Raw genomic sequence first — 14,274 nt, 5'->3', positions numbered from 1 at the left:
CTGGTATGAGACTGAATTTACAGTGGTTTGTGTAGGTTTTTTTTCCTAGCATGCCTTTTTTTTTTTTTTTAGCATGCCATTTTTTAAACTTAGAATGAAATGTCATATACATTCAGATTAGCACACAGAACATAAGCATAAAGCTTGTTAGATTCTTCACAAACAGAACATGCCCACATAACCGGATCAGGAGACAAAATATTCCCAGGCCCCAGAAGCACGTATTATGCTTCATTTTAATCATATCTTTATGAGGTTATTATTCAGACATCCCCACGTGACATTCACTTGCTTTTGAACTTTGTATAAATTGAATAATAGAATATACTTGTTTGAGTCTGACTTTTTTATTCAACTTTTTGTGCATGAGGCTCTTTCATTTAAGTTTTCCAAACTGGTTGTACCTATTCGTATTCCCATTTGCAGTATATGAGAGGGCCAGTTGTCAACAGTTGGTATTGAGAATCTCTTTACTTTGGGCCTTTTAGGTGAATGTGTGGGGTTATTGCTTTGTGGTTTGAATTTGCTTTTCCCTAATGACTCCTGAAATTGAGCTCCTTTTTCCTGTGCTTATTGGCCATTTGTTTCACTTTTCTAAAGTGTCCACTCAAATCTTTTGCCCATTCATTCTCCTGTTGGATTATTACCTGGTTAGGAAGTCAAGGAGAGACTTTCTCACAACTTAAAGAGAACACCTTATCCGTATCTGAAAACCTTAAGAAAAAAAAATGATGAAGATCCTTTAGGGCAAGTGTTGATGAGTACTAATGTTAAAGAGCTCTAGTTATGTTGATTTTTGAGTCTAGCTCAACCTTCGTTTCCCATAAGCCTTATTATTTTTATGAACTCTTTTGTATAATGCCATGTGGTAAAATATGTTTTAGCAGACATATTTGTACTTCATTTTAAATTGTAGGTAAGTAGGCACCAACTACTGATTTAAATTTTTACCAGAATTGTAGCTAGGACTCTGTTTTGAATAGCTTCTCATCTTAATAAAATGTAAGTTAGATTAGTCTGAGAATACTGACTATAAAGAAAACAAGTATCAGACCAATTTAATAGATATTATAGGAAGGAATAAACTAAATGAGAAAAATAACATTTTCGTGTTTCCTTATATCCCTTTCCCAATGTTTAGAGTCATACATTCAAAATGTCTAAGCATCAACTCTCAATAACAACAATCCTGAGCCTGATTTTTTCAGGTTGTTTGAAGTATAAACTCACTTCTTTTCACTTCCTTCTATGCCAGAAGCTATTTCTCCATGATTTGAAGTCCAGGACACTGTCTCTGTACCCAGGTTTATTTTTGCTTTTTACATTATTTATTAACATATCTATTTATTAGTGTATTTCTTGACCAGAGTAATATTCCTTGAGGATAAGGGTGATATTTTATTTAAATATTTGGATTGTTTTTGCCAACATAGTTTCTAATACAGGCCTTATAGCCTAAGCTCATATTATATACTGAATGGATTCATGAAAAAGAACAGTTACTCATCCATTAGAAAGTAAAAGAAAATTTAATCCTTGTCTGAGAGAAATGATTATTTCCAAGAATATCACTTGTCCGCTCTACGTTGTGCTTTTCTTTTTACATTGGGAAACTTTTATTATTTATTTATTAAAGAATTATTTATTTATTTTAGAGAAAGAGAGAAAAAGCAGGGGGGAAGGGCAGAAAGAGTCTTAAGCAGACTCCCCTCTGAGCGTGGAGCCTGACACAGGGCTAGATCTCAGGACCCTGAGATCACTACTAGAGCTGAAACCAAGAGTCAGACGCTTAAGCGACTGCACCACTCAGGGAAATTTTATTTTTGAATACAGTGAGAATCTTGTTTTAATGCATTGCCTGACTGTGAAGGTTTATATCCTGCCTCACCTACTTGGCTTTCTTGGAAACCTGAAATTCTGGTCCATGGCTTTGATTCTTAGATTTGCTTAATTAATTTATTTTTATCATTAGTTGATAGGTTCTTAGTGGATAATTCATCTTTTCTTCAAGGTGTAACCCCTGACCTCTTAGAAGGTTAACAGCATCAATAGACCATCTGTTTTTTTTTTTTTTTTAAGATTTTATTTATTTTTTCATGAGAGACACAGAGAGAAAGGCAGAGACACAGGCAGAGGGAGAAGCAGGCTCCATGCAGGGAGCCTGGTGTGGGACTTGATTCCGGGTCTCCAGGATCACGCCCTGGGCCGAAGGCGGCGGTAAACTGGTGAGCCACCTGGGCTGCCCCAGACCATCTGTTTTGAATTCATTTTTCTGGACTAGAATGATGATCGAGTCTATTTATTTATTTATAAAACATACTTTGGGATGCCTGATATAAATCTGGCACTACTGTGGATATTATAGACTACAGTAGTGATTGATATAATCTTTCCTTACGGGAATATTGTATTCTAGTTAGGGAGATACATTATGAATAAAAAGATAATACAACGTAAGTGAAAAATTATACAATACAGGTGAAGAACAATATAACTCTATAGACTGACCTGGGCTGCCATTTTAGATATGTCTGTCAGAGAAAACTACTTGTCACCAAGGAAATGACCCAGTGACACAGACCCAAATACAGATGAAAGAACCATGTGCCCATTTGAGTGAAAATCAAGTCAGGCAGAGGCCCTGGAATAAGAACAAACGTGGGCCATCAGAGGGCGCCAGGGGGCCAGCAATAAGAAGAAAGTGGAAGAAGGTGAGGTTGGGGAATATCCAGGAGACATCCCATAGGACCTTGTACAACATCCTGAGGACTATATATTTTCTAATAGACTTATTTATTTATTAGAGAGAGAGAGAGAGAAAGAGAGAGAGAAAACATAAGCAGGAGGAGGCGCAGAGGGAGAGGGAAAAGCAGGAACCTGAGATCCCAGGAACCTGAGATCACAATCTGAGCTGAAGGCAGACATTTAACCAACTGAACCACCTGGGCGCCCCAAGACTATATTTTATTCTAAGTATGATGGGTTTCTCTGAAGAAGAAACTTTTAGTGGGCAAGATTGGAAACCAAGAGATGACAAATGGTCCAGAAAAGAAATAAATAGGCACCATTTAGCTTAAATCTCCTTAATAATAGCAACATGCGCTTGCATGTGTGCAGGTAAAGGATGCCAACACCTTGTACCTTGTGGAAGCTAGTCCACATTTATATCTTTATCTAGGATCTCTGGCTCTACTTACGAGATTTTTAGAAAGTCTGATTCAACCTTTTATAGAGCAGCCACCTGTAAGTTCCCTGGTTACTCCCCATCTTTCAAGATGTTTTTAAGTAGCACACCGTGGAAAGGTTTCTGAATATTCTTCAAGTAGAATCCTAGGAAAAAAAGACTGCTTCCTCAGATATTATAATTGATTTTTAAATTAGTTAACTTTTGGGGATCCCTGGGTGGCGCAGCCGTTTGGCGCCTTCCTTTGGCCCAGGGCGCGATCCTGGAGACCCGGGATCGAGTCCCACATCGGGCTCCCAGTGCATGGAGCCTGCTTCTCCCTCTGCCTGTGTCTCTGCCTCTCTCTCTCTCTCTCTCTGTGTGACTATCATAAATAAATAAAAATTAAAAAAAATAAATTAGTTAACTTTTCTGTGATTGATTAGACCAGTGTTTGCAGTGCGACATCATTGCAGCTTAAAAATATGCTTCCTTTTGTCTTCTCTTTCATATAATTTTCTTTGACATGGCCCTGAAATAGCCCATAATTATTATCTTTTTACTATAATTTGGACACCAATACTATCTTTCTCATACAAAGATGATTTTCTGTAGATGGGCACGCTTGCTGTTTGTAAAGCAAGTGCTAATTTACTCTACAGAACATAGTCTGGTCAATTTCGCCCAATGTTTATATTTGTGTCATGGGCATTGGATCATGAAGTTATACTAACCCACAGACTTCTTTTGAATGAAGATTTTGCAGAATGAATACGTATGAAATTTGTTAAATTCATTTTTGTTATTTATACTAATGTTTTCATTTTATAATTTTAAAATTTAAAGTTCTCACTTGTATCCAAAATAAGCACATGTGTTATATGTAAACCAGCTATATGGTATACCATTTCACATAACATAAATATCTGTTGTTACATTTTCTTATTTTGTCATTACTATTTATTTATGTTCTTTTTCCCTGGACTCTGCATTTCTTTGCTTTAAGGACTATGTCTTCCTATGTTTGCATCTGCAACCTTGACTTCCGTATAGTTATGTATAGTAGATACTGTATAAGTTGAATCAATGACAGGATACTGATAAAGTTGAATGTCTTTAAATTAGTACCAAAATAATGATTAATTCATATAGTCTCTAGTGGGAAGAAACAAATAGTGCTGTGTCTAAATGTATATGTACATTCATTTTGTTTCTTCAGGTTTCCTTCTTAGTTCAGTTACCCTCATGCTAGAGAGGGGTGTGGCCTGACCATGATTGCATAGCATGTGTACCGTCCTTGCCGTCAGACTGAAAACTAAATTTGGTGATATGTGAGTGATATAAAAAGATTAAATTGTTGATAAATTAAAACATAATCTTAAGATGCAAAAATGAATATGGATTGTGTGAAAGACACATGATTCAACTTTTCCTTTATTGAAAAACTATATACACAAGATATATGTTAAATGTTTTCCCTTTGGATAGCAATAGAAATGATAAATTTGCATTCAGATATCTATGGTAGGATGAGAATATTAACATTGGACAAAAATAATATCGAATTTCCTTCTCCTTGATAATTTTCCTTCTGAAAGTCAGTAAAACAAGATGAGCCCTGGAATAGCAATAATCAAATTGCCCTTTGTGTTGAAGTTTCATAGCACTTTCTTTGAGGGATTATGGACTCTCAGGTGACTGGGGTTTTTCCTCATATTGTTTGCTGTTGCTTACACTTATTTTCAAAATGATTTTATCTGTGTCTGAAACAAGACTTCTGCATTCTGTTTTAAGACTCCCGTATTTACTCTCTCTAGGTACAATGTTAGTATGAAATATTTTTTATTTCACATTTTCATTGTTTTTTAAAGATTTATTTATTTATTCATGAGAGACACGGAGAGAGGCAGAGATATAGGCAGAGGAAGAAACAGGCTCCCTGTAGGAAACTCCATGTGGGACTCGAGTCCAGATCTTGGGATCATGACCTGAGCCAAAGGCAGATGCTCAACTGCTGAGCCACCCAGGCGTCCCTCACATTTGCATTTGAAACCAATGTCTATTTATTTTTCTTGCTATGAGTTAGCATTTGCTTTTCATATGCCTATTTTTTAGAAGTCTCACCAGAAATGTTTTCCCATGTGTTTTTATTCATATATATACACGCATACATACATATAATTCCATAAAGGTATACAATATACATATATACATATATGAAATGTATGCATTTAGCCCTGGACACTACTGAAAAAGAAATTCTAGCTATTGATAATGTATACCTTTTCTCTAGATCAACTCTGATGTGGTTAGCACCGTATCAAAACATTGAGTGGCTGCAGGAAGCAAGGTTAACAAGGCCAGAGGGACGCCATCTAGCGCTGATACAGCTCTGCTGCAGCCTAATTTGCTGAAAGTTGTCTTCAGGGAAGTGTTTCACAATTCAGATGCCTTACCAAGCAGATAATGAGAAGTGGGTGGGGGGAAAAATTCATTACCCGTATATATCCCACCTTTATGGTTATAGAACTATGGTGTAAGCATATAACATAAAATAAGATTTAAAAGAATATATTTCAAACTCAGGATGGGAAGTAAAATTCATGCTCTGTGATTAATGGCACCAAGGAATGGTGAGTTCAACATAGTAGCTTATCATCAGGTTCAGGTGCTTGCTATCATTCAGGAACAGAAGCCCAGTGTTGCTAGACTTTACAAGTTTTCAGGAGAATCTAGAAATCTGGGTTTGTATATGAAACCTCCTCATTTAAATTGTTGGCTCTTTTTAAATATTTTTATTTGTATTATCTTTTTAAGATTTTATTTATTCATGAGAGACACAGAGAGAGGCAGAGGGAGAAGCAGGCTCCCCATGGGGAGCCAGATGTGGGACTCAATCCCCGAACTGGGATCATGCCCTTAGCCAAAGGCAGACTCAATCACTGAGCCACTCAGGTGTCCACCCCCCCTTTTTTTTAAAGATGTGACTTAACTCCAACTTAAATACGTTGTGGGGTCACATTTGGTCATTTTGAGGTTTTTTTTTCAAAAAAGTTCTTAAATTCATTGATTTCATTTCTTTTTTTTTTTTTTTTTTATTTATGATAGTCACAGAGAGAGAGAGAGAGAGAGGCAGAGACACAGGCTGAGGAAGAAGCAGGCTCCATGCACCGGGAGCCCGACGTGGGATTTGATCCCGGGTCTCCAGGATCGCGCCCTGGGCCAAAGGCAGGCGCCAAACCGTTGCGCCACCCAGGGATCCCCATTGATTTCATTTCTTTCAGAGGACAGAGGTTTGGGGCATCTTACAGCAACATTGTGAAATGAGGTTGGAATACACTGTTACTGAGTCACTGCCAGATTGGGTCTTGGTTGAAGATCATTTTTATTCAACAATAGACGCTATTCAAGATACTGAAGTTATAGTTGTAAATAGGACACACTCTTCTCAATGGTCTCTCTTAGTGCTGTACCTTAAATGGGATACCAGTATCCCATTTCTATGGGGATTGCACCCTGAGGGTGTGGATATAATTTTCCAGTGTTTTTCTCCATCTTGAGCTCCATATAGAATTTAAGTTCATATTTATATCCCTGTGGTATATCTTTCTCATAACTTTTTGCTGGGTAGCTTTGAGTTCTTAAAAAATAGCACTAAATTCTAGTGTGCAAATGGGGAGAACAAAACACTAAGAGAGTTGTTTGTTACTTTCTTTCACCGGAGCCCTTAACTTTGACCACATCTCTCCCCCTCTGCACAGGGGAAGTGAATAAACAGAAAAAGCAAGAATGATCAGGATTCCAAATCCTTTGAACTTGCTGAACAAGTAGGAGAGGCAGGATGAAATCAAAGGATATAAATAGCACTGTGGCCCAATTCCTTGGCTCAGGCCTCCTCTGTTCAGTATCTTGATCACTCACATCCAAAGGCAAGCCATAGTCCTTCCCATTGCCCGTTTGACCCCCACAGGCCCTTTCTTTAGCTCTCTGACCTGATCTATGACCATTCCTCACTTGTTCTTTCTGTTCCACCCTGGTCTCCTTGCTGTTACTCCGTCACATCACAAATAATCCCCCTTGGGCCTTTGTACTAGTCTTCTCTCTGCTTAGGGATATCCAACTTATTCTTAACTTGTATCCTTCTTAGGGAGGTCTACCCTCGCTGTCCCCTTGAGAATTATATCCCCTGCATTCTCAGTCGCTTTATTTTGTTCTACTCCACCTCCCCCACCCATAGTACTGATTACCTTTTAACATAATACATAACTTACTCATGTTTACTGTAAGGGTTTACTCTGCTAAAACATAAGTTCTCTGAGGATAGGGATCTTTGTCTTGTTTTGTTTACAGATGTATCAGAAAACAGTGTCTTCCATATAACAGGCACCCAATATACATTTGTTAAATGAAAGATTATTGAGGGATACCTGGGTGGCTCAGGGGTTGAGCGTCTGCCTTCAGATCAGGGAGTGATCCTGGGGTCCTGGGATCGAATCCCACATCGGGCTCCCTGCATGGAGCCTGCTTCTCCCTCTGCCTGTGTCTCTGCTTCTCTCTCTCTCTCTCTCTCTCTCTCTCTCTCTCTCTCTCATGAATAAATAAATAAATAAAATCTTCAAAAAAAAAAGAAAAAAGAATGTTGAATCTCTTATTCACTTAGGCCTGAGCATATTTTACACAGTTTTGGTCCCCAAAACATATATTAAAGGTAAAAGAAGTTTGTATGTTTGATCTCAATATAGAGGGCAGTCACTTTGTATAGGTAATTAGTAGGAAAAAAACTGTAAAGGAAAGGTAATTGGTTTCAGGCAGTAGAAAGGACAAAGAATACGAGTTTGAAAGACTTGTGATGGTAACGTGGCTGCATCATATACTACCTCTGTGGTCCAGGGTTAACTATTTGTTATATCTGAATCTCAGTTATGTTTATTTAAATAGTAATAATAATAATAACAGAATCTATCTTATTTACCTTCTAAATGTATGATATGGTTTCTTTCCTTACACATACTTACCTCTTTTAACAGTTAACCCAATGTATATCCAAATTTCCATTACGTTACTTTTCTGTTCACTCGACAGATTTGCCCTTTAGAATAAAAGCTCGTGTTTGTTTCTCATTGTTTTGTTCTCAACTTGAAACACAATGTCTGGCATATCACAGTTGCTCAGTAAATATGTTGCTGAATGAATAATTAAGCAAATTTAAGCCACAGAGTTTATACAGCATAATAATAGTAAGTTGGTTTATAGCCAAATATTGTAATACAGGTGTCTGTTATTACTGTGACTAAGCTTCCATCATCACCAAATATGTCTATCTCAGCCTTCTTTAAACCGCTACTAAGAGGGTGACCATCTTCCTGTGTTACTGTCTTAATTCACAAGTTGAGTGAAATAACACAGAAAACACTTGGCTGATGTAATGATTTTGTTACAGGTCTCTAAGCTGGCTGGTGTTTTGGTCAAACATGGTATCAAGAAAGGTGACACTGTGGTTATCTACATGCCCATGATCCCACAGGCGATGTATACCATGCTAGCATGTGCAAGGATAGGAGCCATCCACAGTCTCATATTTGGGGGATTTGCATCCAAAGAACTAAGTAGTCGTATTGATCATGCAAAGGTAAGTGCTTTATTTGGAGAAATCAAGTAGTAGCTACATAGAGGACAGCCACATTTATCTGTGAATGGACCATCTAAGAGTGATTTGTACTTATGAGATCCTCCTTTCAAATGGAAAACAAAATTTGTGTTTTCTTTGGCATACATATATTAACCAAAATTTTACTTTGGGGTCAGTCTAATATGAAAAACATCTTGCTAGGTGCTGTAAAGCATGTAAAATATAGGAACGCCTGAGTGGCTCAGTGGTTGAGTGCCTGCCTTTGGCTCAGGGCGTGATCCCTGGGTCCTGGGATCGAGTCCCACATCAGACTCCCCACAGGGAGTCTGCTTCTCCCTCTGCCTGTGTCTCTGCCTCTCTATCTCTGTGTCTCTCATGAGTAAATAAATAAAATCTTTAAGAAAAAGAATATAAAATATAAGATTAGGTGCATACCATTCAAGTTAGCTTGCCATATTTGGGTATATAAGACATACAAGGAAAATAATGAATAACCAATTTATTCATTAACACGTACTTACTAATTTCCTCCTGTATGCCAGGTACTATCCCTTGAACTGGATAGTGAGTGATACTTATTAAATGGATAGGACACATAGTAGTTTTATAATGTACGGACTTCCAGGAATGGTGGTATAAGCACAATGGTTAAGAGGGATACCAGGGAAGAGTAGAGTTACATGGTTAAATGGGGGTGCTAGAATAACAAACTTGATAAGGCTGCTGTGAAAACCTCATTGAAATATTGAATTGAAAATATTGAAAAAAAAGAAAATATTTAACACAGTGCCCAGGATATAGTACTTATTTTAAAAAGGTTAGCTATCATTCTTCTATGAATTTAGAGTAGGAATCAGCCAACTTTTTTCTGGTAAGTTACCAATCTAGTAAATATTTTAGACATTGTGGATTACAGATGGTTATAGCAACTCCTCAGCTGTGCTGTTACAGCACACAAGCAGCCTTACACCCTGCATAAGCGGAAGATATGACAATGTCCCAATAAAACTCGATAGAAAGATGCTGTTTGGCTCTCAGCCATCGTCCACAAACCCCTGAGTTAGAAAAAGGAATGATTTCTTTTAGTTGGGGTGGCCGAAGAAGACTTCCCTGAGTTGAGATTTAAGTTAGATCTTGGCTTAAGATTCAGCTTGTTGAATGATTGATATCATGAGGATCCAAAAGGAGAGAAAAAGAATAGAAGTCTGGCTGTAGACAATAAGGATTGAATTTATTTTATTTGGAAGACAGTGAGGAGACAGAGGTGGCTGAAGAGGAAGGGGTGGGGAGCTTGCAAAGGCAATTTTTGTCTGAACCGAGTCCTGTAGACCTTGACCAGTGCAAGTTTTTGAGCAGGTGGGTGTCTTGTTTTAAGCAATGCTCAGAGGAGGCAAGTCTTGCAATATGATGGGAGCGGGAGAGAGGCAAGGGGTTGGAATCAGACCCTTTGGCAGGTGGTCCCTTTGTGAAGTAATGGACAATGTGCAACAGAGTAATAGCAGCGGGAAGATTGAGGAAGGAGGTCATTATGGGAATAATAGATGGTTGACTTTCACGAGTTTCACAAGCCCGAGATGAGACATTCTTAATGTAGGAACTAATATGTGTTGAGGGTCCCTTGGATGCAAGGCAGAGAATATTTGCATATCTGACGTCATTTGCTAATAGATCAGTTATTAGAACTAGAAAGCTGGTTTGTGAACTAACTGGGTAGAATTTTTCCTCTCTTTTTCAAACATGTTGAGCTAGTGCTTGTGAAGGTAAATCTAGGGGGAAATAGTAGTCAGCACTAACCTGCAAACCAGTGGGCAGTTGGGGGGCTTCTTTGAGGAAGCTATAGACTCCAGCAGTTTAGCTATAGAAATCCTAAACACCATTTGGGTAACAGTATGAGATGCACTACATGTATTTTTTACATTTTAAGGAAATTATATGATGTGGGGAAATTGAGATACGTAAAAATGAAGATTTATAAAATGTAGACAATATCACTGGCTAAGTTTTCATTCATCATACATGATGTAGGAAAGATGGTAGGGTTCAAAGCCAATGGCCAAGAAAGAATTCTTGAGTCATCTTTGGTGCAAAGAGATGGTTTTATTAACACACAGGGACAGGACTCTTGGGCAAAAAGCTGCCCTGGGGTCATGAGGAGTGGCCCAGTATATACTTTCAAGCTGGCAAGGGGTTAAGGATAGCTGAAGCCTCCCAGGTATTTTGGAAACAAAGTTTCCAGGATCTTGAGGGGGCTAGCTATTGTTAGGAAAAGATAATTTATTACTATTTAGTAAAAACTCAGTCATGAGACCCTTTAGATGCATATTGGTGGGTCATATGCTTGGAGGATGATTGCCAACATGTATCTTGGGGTGTAGAGATAAAGAAGGTTTCCAACAGAATTTTTATATGTTAAAGTAGACTCAGGATCCTGGGGGCTGAGCTAAGATGGCCTTTTGGCCTTAGCAAAGTATTAACATCGAGGCAGCAGAGTTTCTAGAGGAAGGTCCCTCGGCCTGTTTCAAGGACTTATTAATATGCCTATGACTAAATGTCAATGGGCTGTAGGTAGTAAAGAAATTTGCTAATTTTTCTTCTGCCTTTGTTTCCCACATGAACATACACACACACAAACTGTTAAGGAGTTTAGGCAATGGGTATATATTCTTATGGGTATGACCATTGAGCAGGTCAAGTTAAAGGTGAGAAGGTAGAGATATATATAGATATATGTATATCTGAGATACTTGGATAGAATTAATATTTGAAATCAGGAATGATTTTGAGGTCATGATTTTCAAATAAATTGGCTCAAGAAAAAGCTTTATTTTAACAGATGAAGATGGAAAGACTATACAGTATCCTAACAAGTCCATCTAGACCAAATAAAATCTCCAATAAAAGGCTCTTAATAGAAATGTAGAAGGGATTCTTTTTTGAGAGAAAGAGTCTAATTTTGACTTTATTAAATTATTCAGGTTTTGATATATTCTCTATATATTTTTAATTCGATATGGAACTTTCATTTTTTCTGAATTCTAATCTTAGGGAATGTTGTCTAGAGTTATTTTCGTGAGTATTATAGATATTAAAATGTGAATTCTATTCAAATGTTGGATCTTTAAAAATATAATAAAAGGAAACAAGACTTATTTTTTTTCTTTCCTTCCCCCCCCTCTTCTTCTGTATATGTGCTGCCGAAGCGAGCACCCCCCCCTTCTTGTGAAAGGCAGCTTGATATAGCGGGAGGAGAAGGTTCTGTAATCAGTCAGAACTGGCCCTCTTTCTGATTCCACCGCTTGTAACCTGGGGCAAGCTACGTAATAAACTGAGCCTCAGCTCCATGAATATTAAATGATATTCAAAAAGCAGACAGTATGATATATGCATATACTTGGTATAATATAAACCTTTCCTAGATTAAATGCATTATAACTAGAAATCAGAATTCAGGAATAGATGCACTATCTTAGATTGATTATCTGTCTCCCAAATAATTTATTATGGGCCTCTTTTGCTTTGGATTTCTTGGTGAAGAAACATTGTGCTTTGAAGGATAAAGACATGTTTGTTTCTGCAAATTAATGAGAAATTTGGTTCAGTTCCAAAAACATTTATTGAGAGCTTATGGTATGGCAAGCACTGTGCCAGGTGTAGAAGACACAGAGATAAGTGGGATCCAAATTTGGCCTTGGGGAGCTTGCTGTGCAGTGTGGGGAAGAAGGAACATTTTGGGCACCTGAGGCCTGCCCACAATGGAGATTAACCCTGACTTCTTCAGCTCCCTCCGGGGATCCCTTTTGGCTACATCTCTGTATATCTTAAAGAATGACCAGCAAGTTGTCAGGTAAAGGGAAGTGCCAGGTGTTACTTAGTGACAGATTCAGGCTTGAAACTCCAATCATTTGGGGGCCCTGTTAAGAAAAATACAATAAAATTACAAATATAGTATTTGGCAAAAATGGATGTATTTAGAATGAGAAAAGAATCAATAAAAAAGTCAGGATTTGGGTCCCTTTTTTTGTGGTCACATTTAAGCAGAGATGCTGACATAAAAAATGTAGGGCAGCCCGGGTGGCTCAGCGGTTTAGCGCTGCCTTCAGCCCGGGATGTGATCCTGGAGACCTGGGATCGAGTCCTGCATCGGGCCCCTTGCATGGAGCCTGTTTCTCCCTCTGCCTGTGTCTCTGCCTCTCTCTTTCTGTGTCTCTCATGAATGAATAAATAAATGAAATCTTAAAAAAAAATGTAGTAAAGCTTCCTGATAGCAGCAGGCTGACCCTCCCCACCTATGAAACACTATGACTCCAGCAACAACTAACTGGTATACCAGCCGCGGAAAGGGCTGGGCCCCTAGGCTTGCATGTCATTGGTTCAAAGCAATTCTATCTGGATTCATGAACTCTTTGGAAAGTTTTTTTTTTAAAACAGCTCCTATTCATTGGCCTGAAGCATCCTAAACGTGAAGTTCGGAACAGGTAAGTGAGATCTGTGTGGAAGTGGTTAGGTCTACAATATTTACAAAAGGTTTATTGTCTTCAGGCCATTTATTCAACAGAGAACAGAATCATTAAAACATTTCTTTAGAAATGTTAAATTGCCAACCTGCGCCCAAAATATTGTGCTCACCTTAATTAGTATTGTTCAACTTTCTCAATGATTGCTATTTTTCCATTGTAGCCCAAGGTGGTTGTTACAGCATCATTTGGTATTGAACCTGGAAGGAGAGTAGAATACATCCCACTTCTAGAAGAAGCACTGAAATTAGGACAGCACAAACCGGATAACGTTCTCATTTATAATCGTCCGAATATGGTAATCTGAATTTTGAATTTGGTTCTTGCTTATGATGATGTGCTAAGGATGATTCTAGTTTTGGCCGTGAAGCACATATAATATGCAATGATAATGAATTGGATTCTATGCATAGTCTATTATGGTGGTCTATATTAATTTAAATTATGATAATAATGATAGTACCAAACACTGTTTACCATATGATTTTTGATACTCTACTAATGAATAGTTTAAAAAATCTTCCTGATAACATTATGAGCTAGAGGATAGCATTATTCCTATGTTATGTAAGAGAAATCTAATAAACAGAATTAAAACGACTTGCCCAGCTAGTAAACATCAGGCTCATGATCAGAATGCACACACTCTGAGTATATGCTTGATCCCTCAGCTCTCCTGCCTTGTGGAGTGGTATGATTAATTTCATATAAAATTTGTCTTTTAAAAACTTTAGAGAAGGCATTTAGTCTGGAAATAAAACTATATTCATGAAAGCAAAATATAAATATTCTAAACAGAGAAATTATTTTGTGATCCATGAAGGAAGAAAAAGCAATATAAGACAACAATGAATACATTTTACAGTGCTTTTTCTAGTAAATTTGATCTAATGACCACCTTATTTTACATCTATGCAAGTGCATCTATGCAGCTATTTATAGTGGAACCAGCTTAGGTTCCTAGCAGA

At 37.7% G+C, this 14,274-nt stretch overlaps 1 protein-coding gene across 2 annotated transcripts in view; it reads left to right on the top strand.

Annotated features, from left to right (window-relative positions):
• Positions 1–14,274, top strand: part of ACSS3 (acyl-CoA synthetase short chain family member 3) — a 143,296-nt gene that overhangs the window by 37,334 nt on the left and 91,688 nt on the right. Inside the window, exons 3-4 of one of the 2 annotated variants that reach the window (XM_041738835.1) lie at positions 8,604–8,792; positions 13,470–13,604. In XM_041738835.1, coding sequence (XP_041594769.1) covers positions 8,604–8,792; positions 13,470–13,604 — 324 coding nt within the window. The remainder of the gene's footprint in view (positions 1–8,603; positions 8,793–13,469; positions 13,605–14,274) is intronic. The other variant, XM_041738836.1, reaches the window with a different exon arrangement.

Source organism: Vulpes lagopus, chromosome 23, assembly GCF_018345385.1.
Source record: "Vulpes lagopus strain Blue_001 chromosome 23, ASM1834538v1, whole genome shotgun sequence".
Lineage (NCBI taxonomy): Eukaryota > Metazoa > Chordata > Mammalia > Carnivora > Canidae > Vulpes > Vulpes lagopus.
Note: the sequence above shows the minus strand (reverse complement) of the source record. Positions and strands in the feature narration are given on the sequence as shown.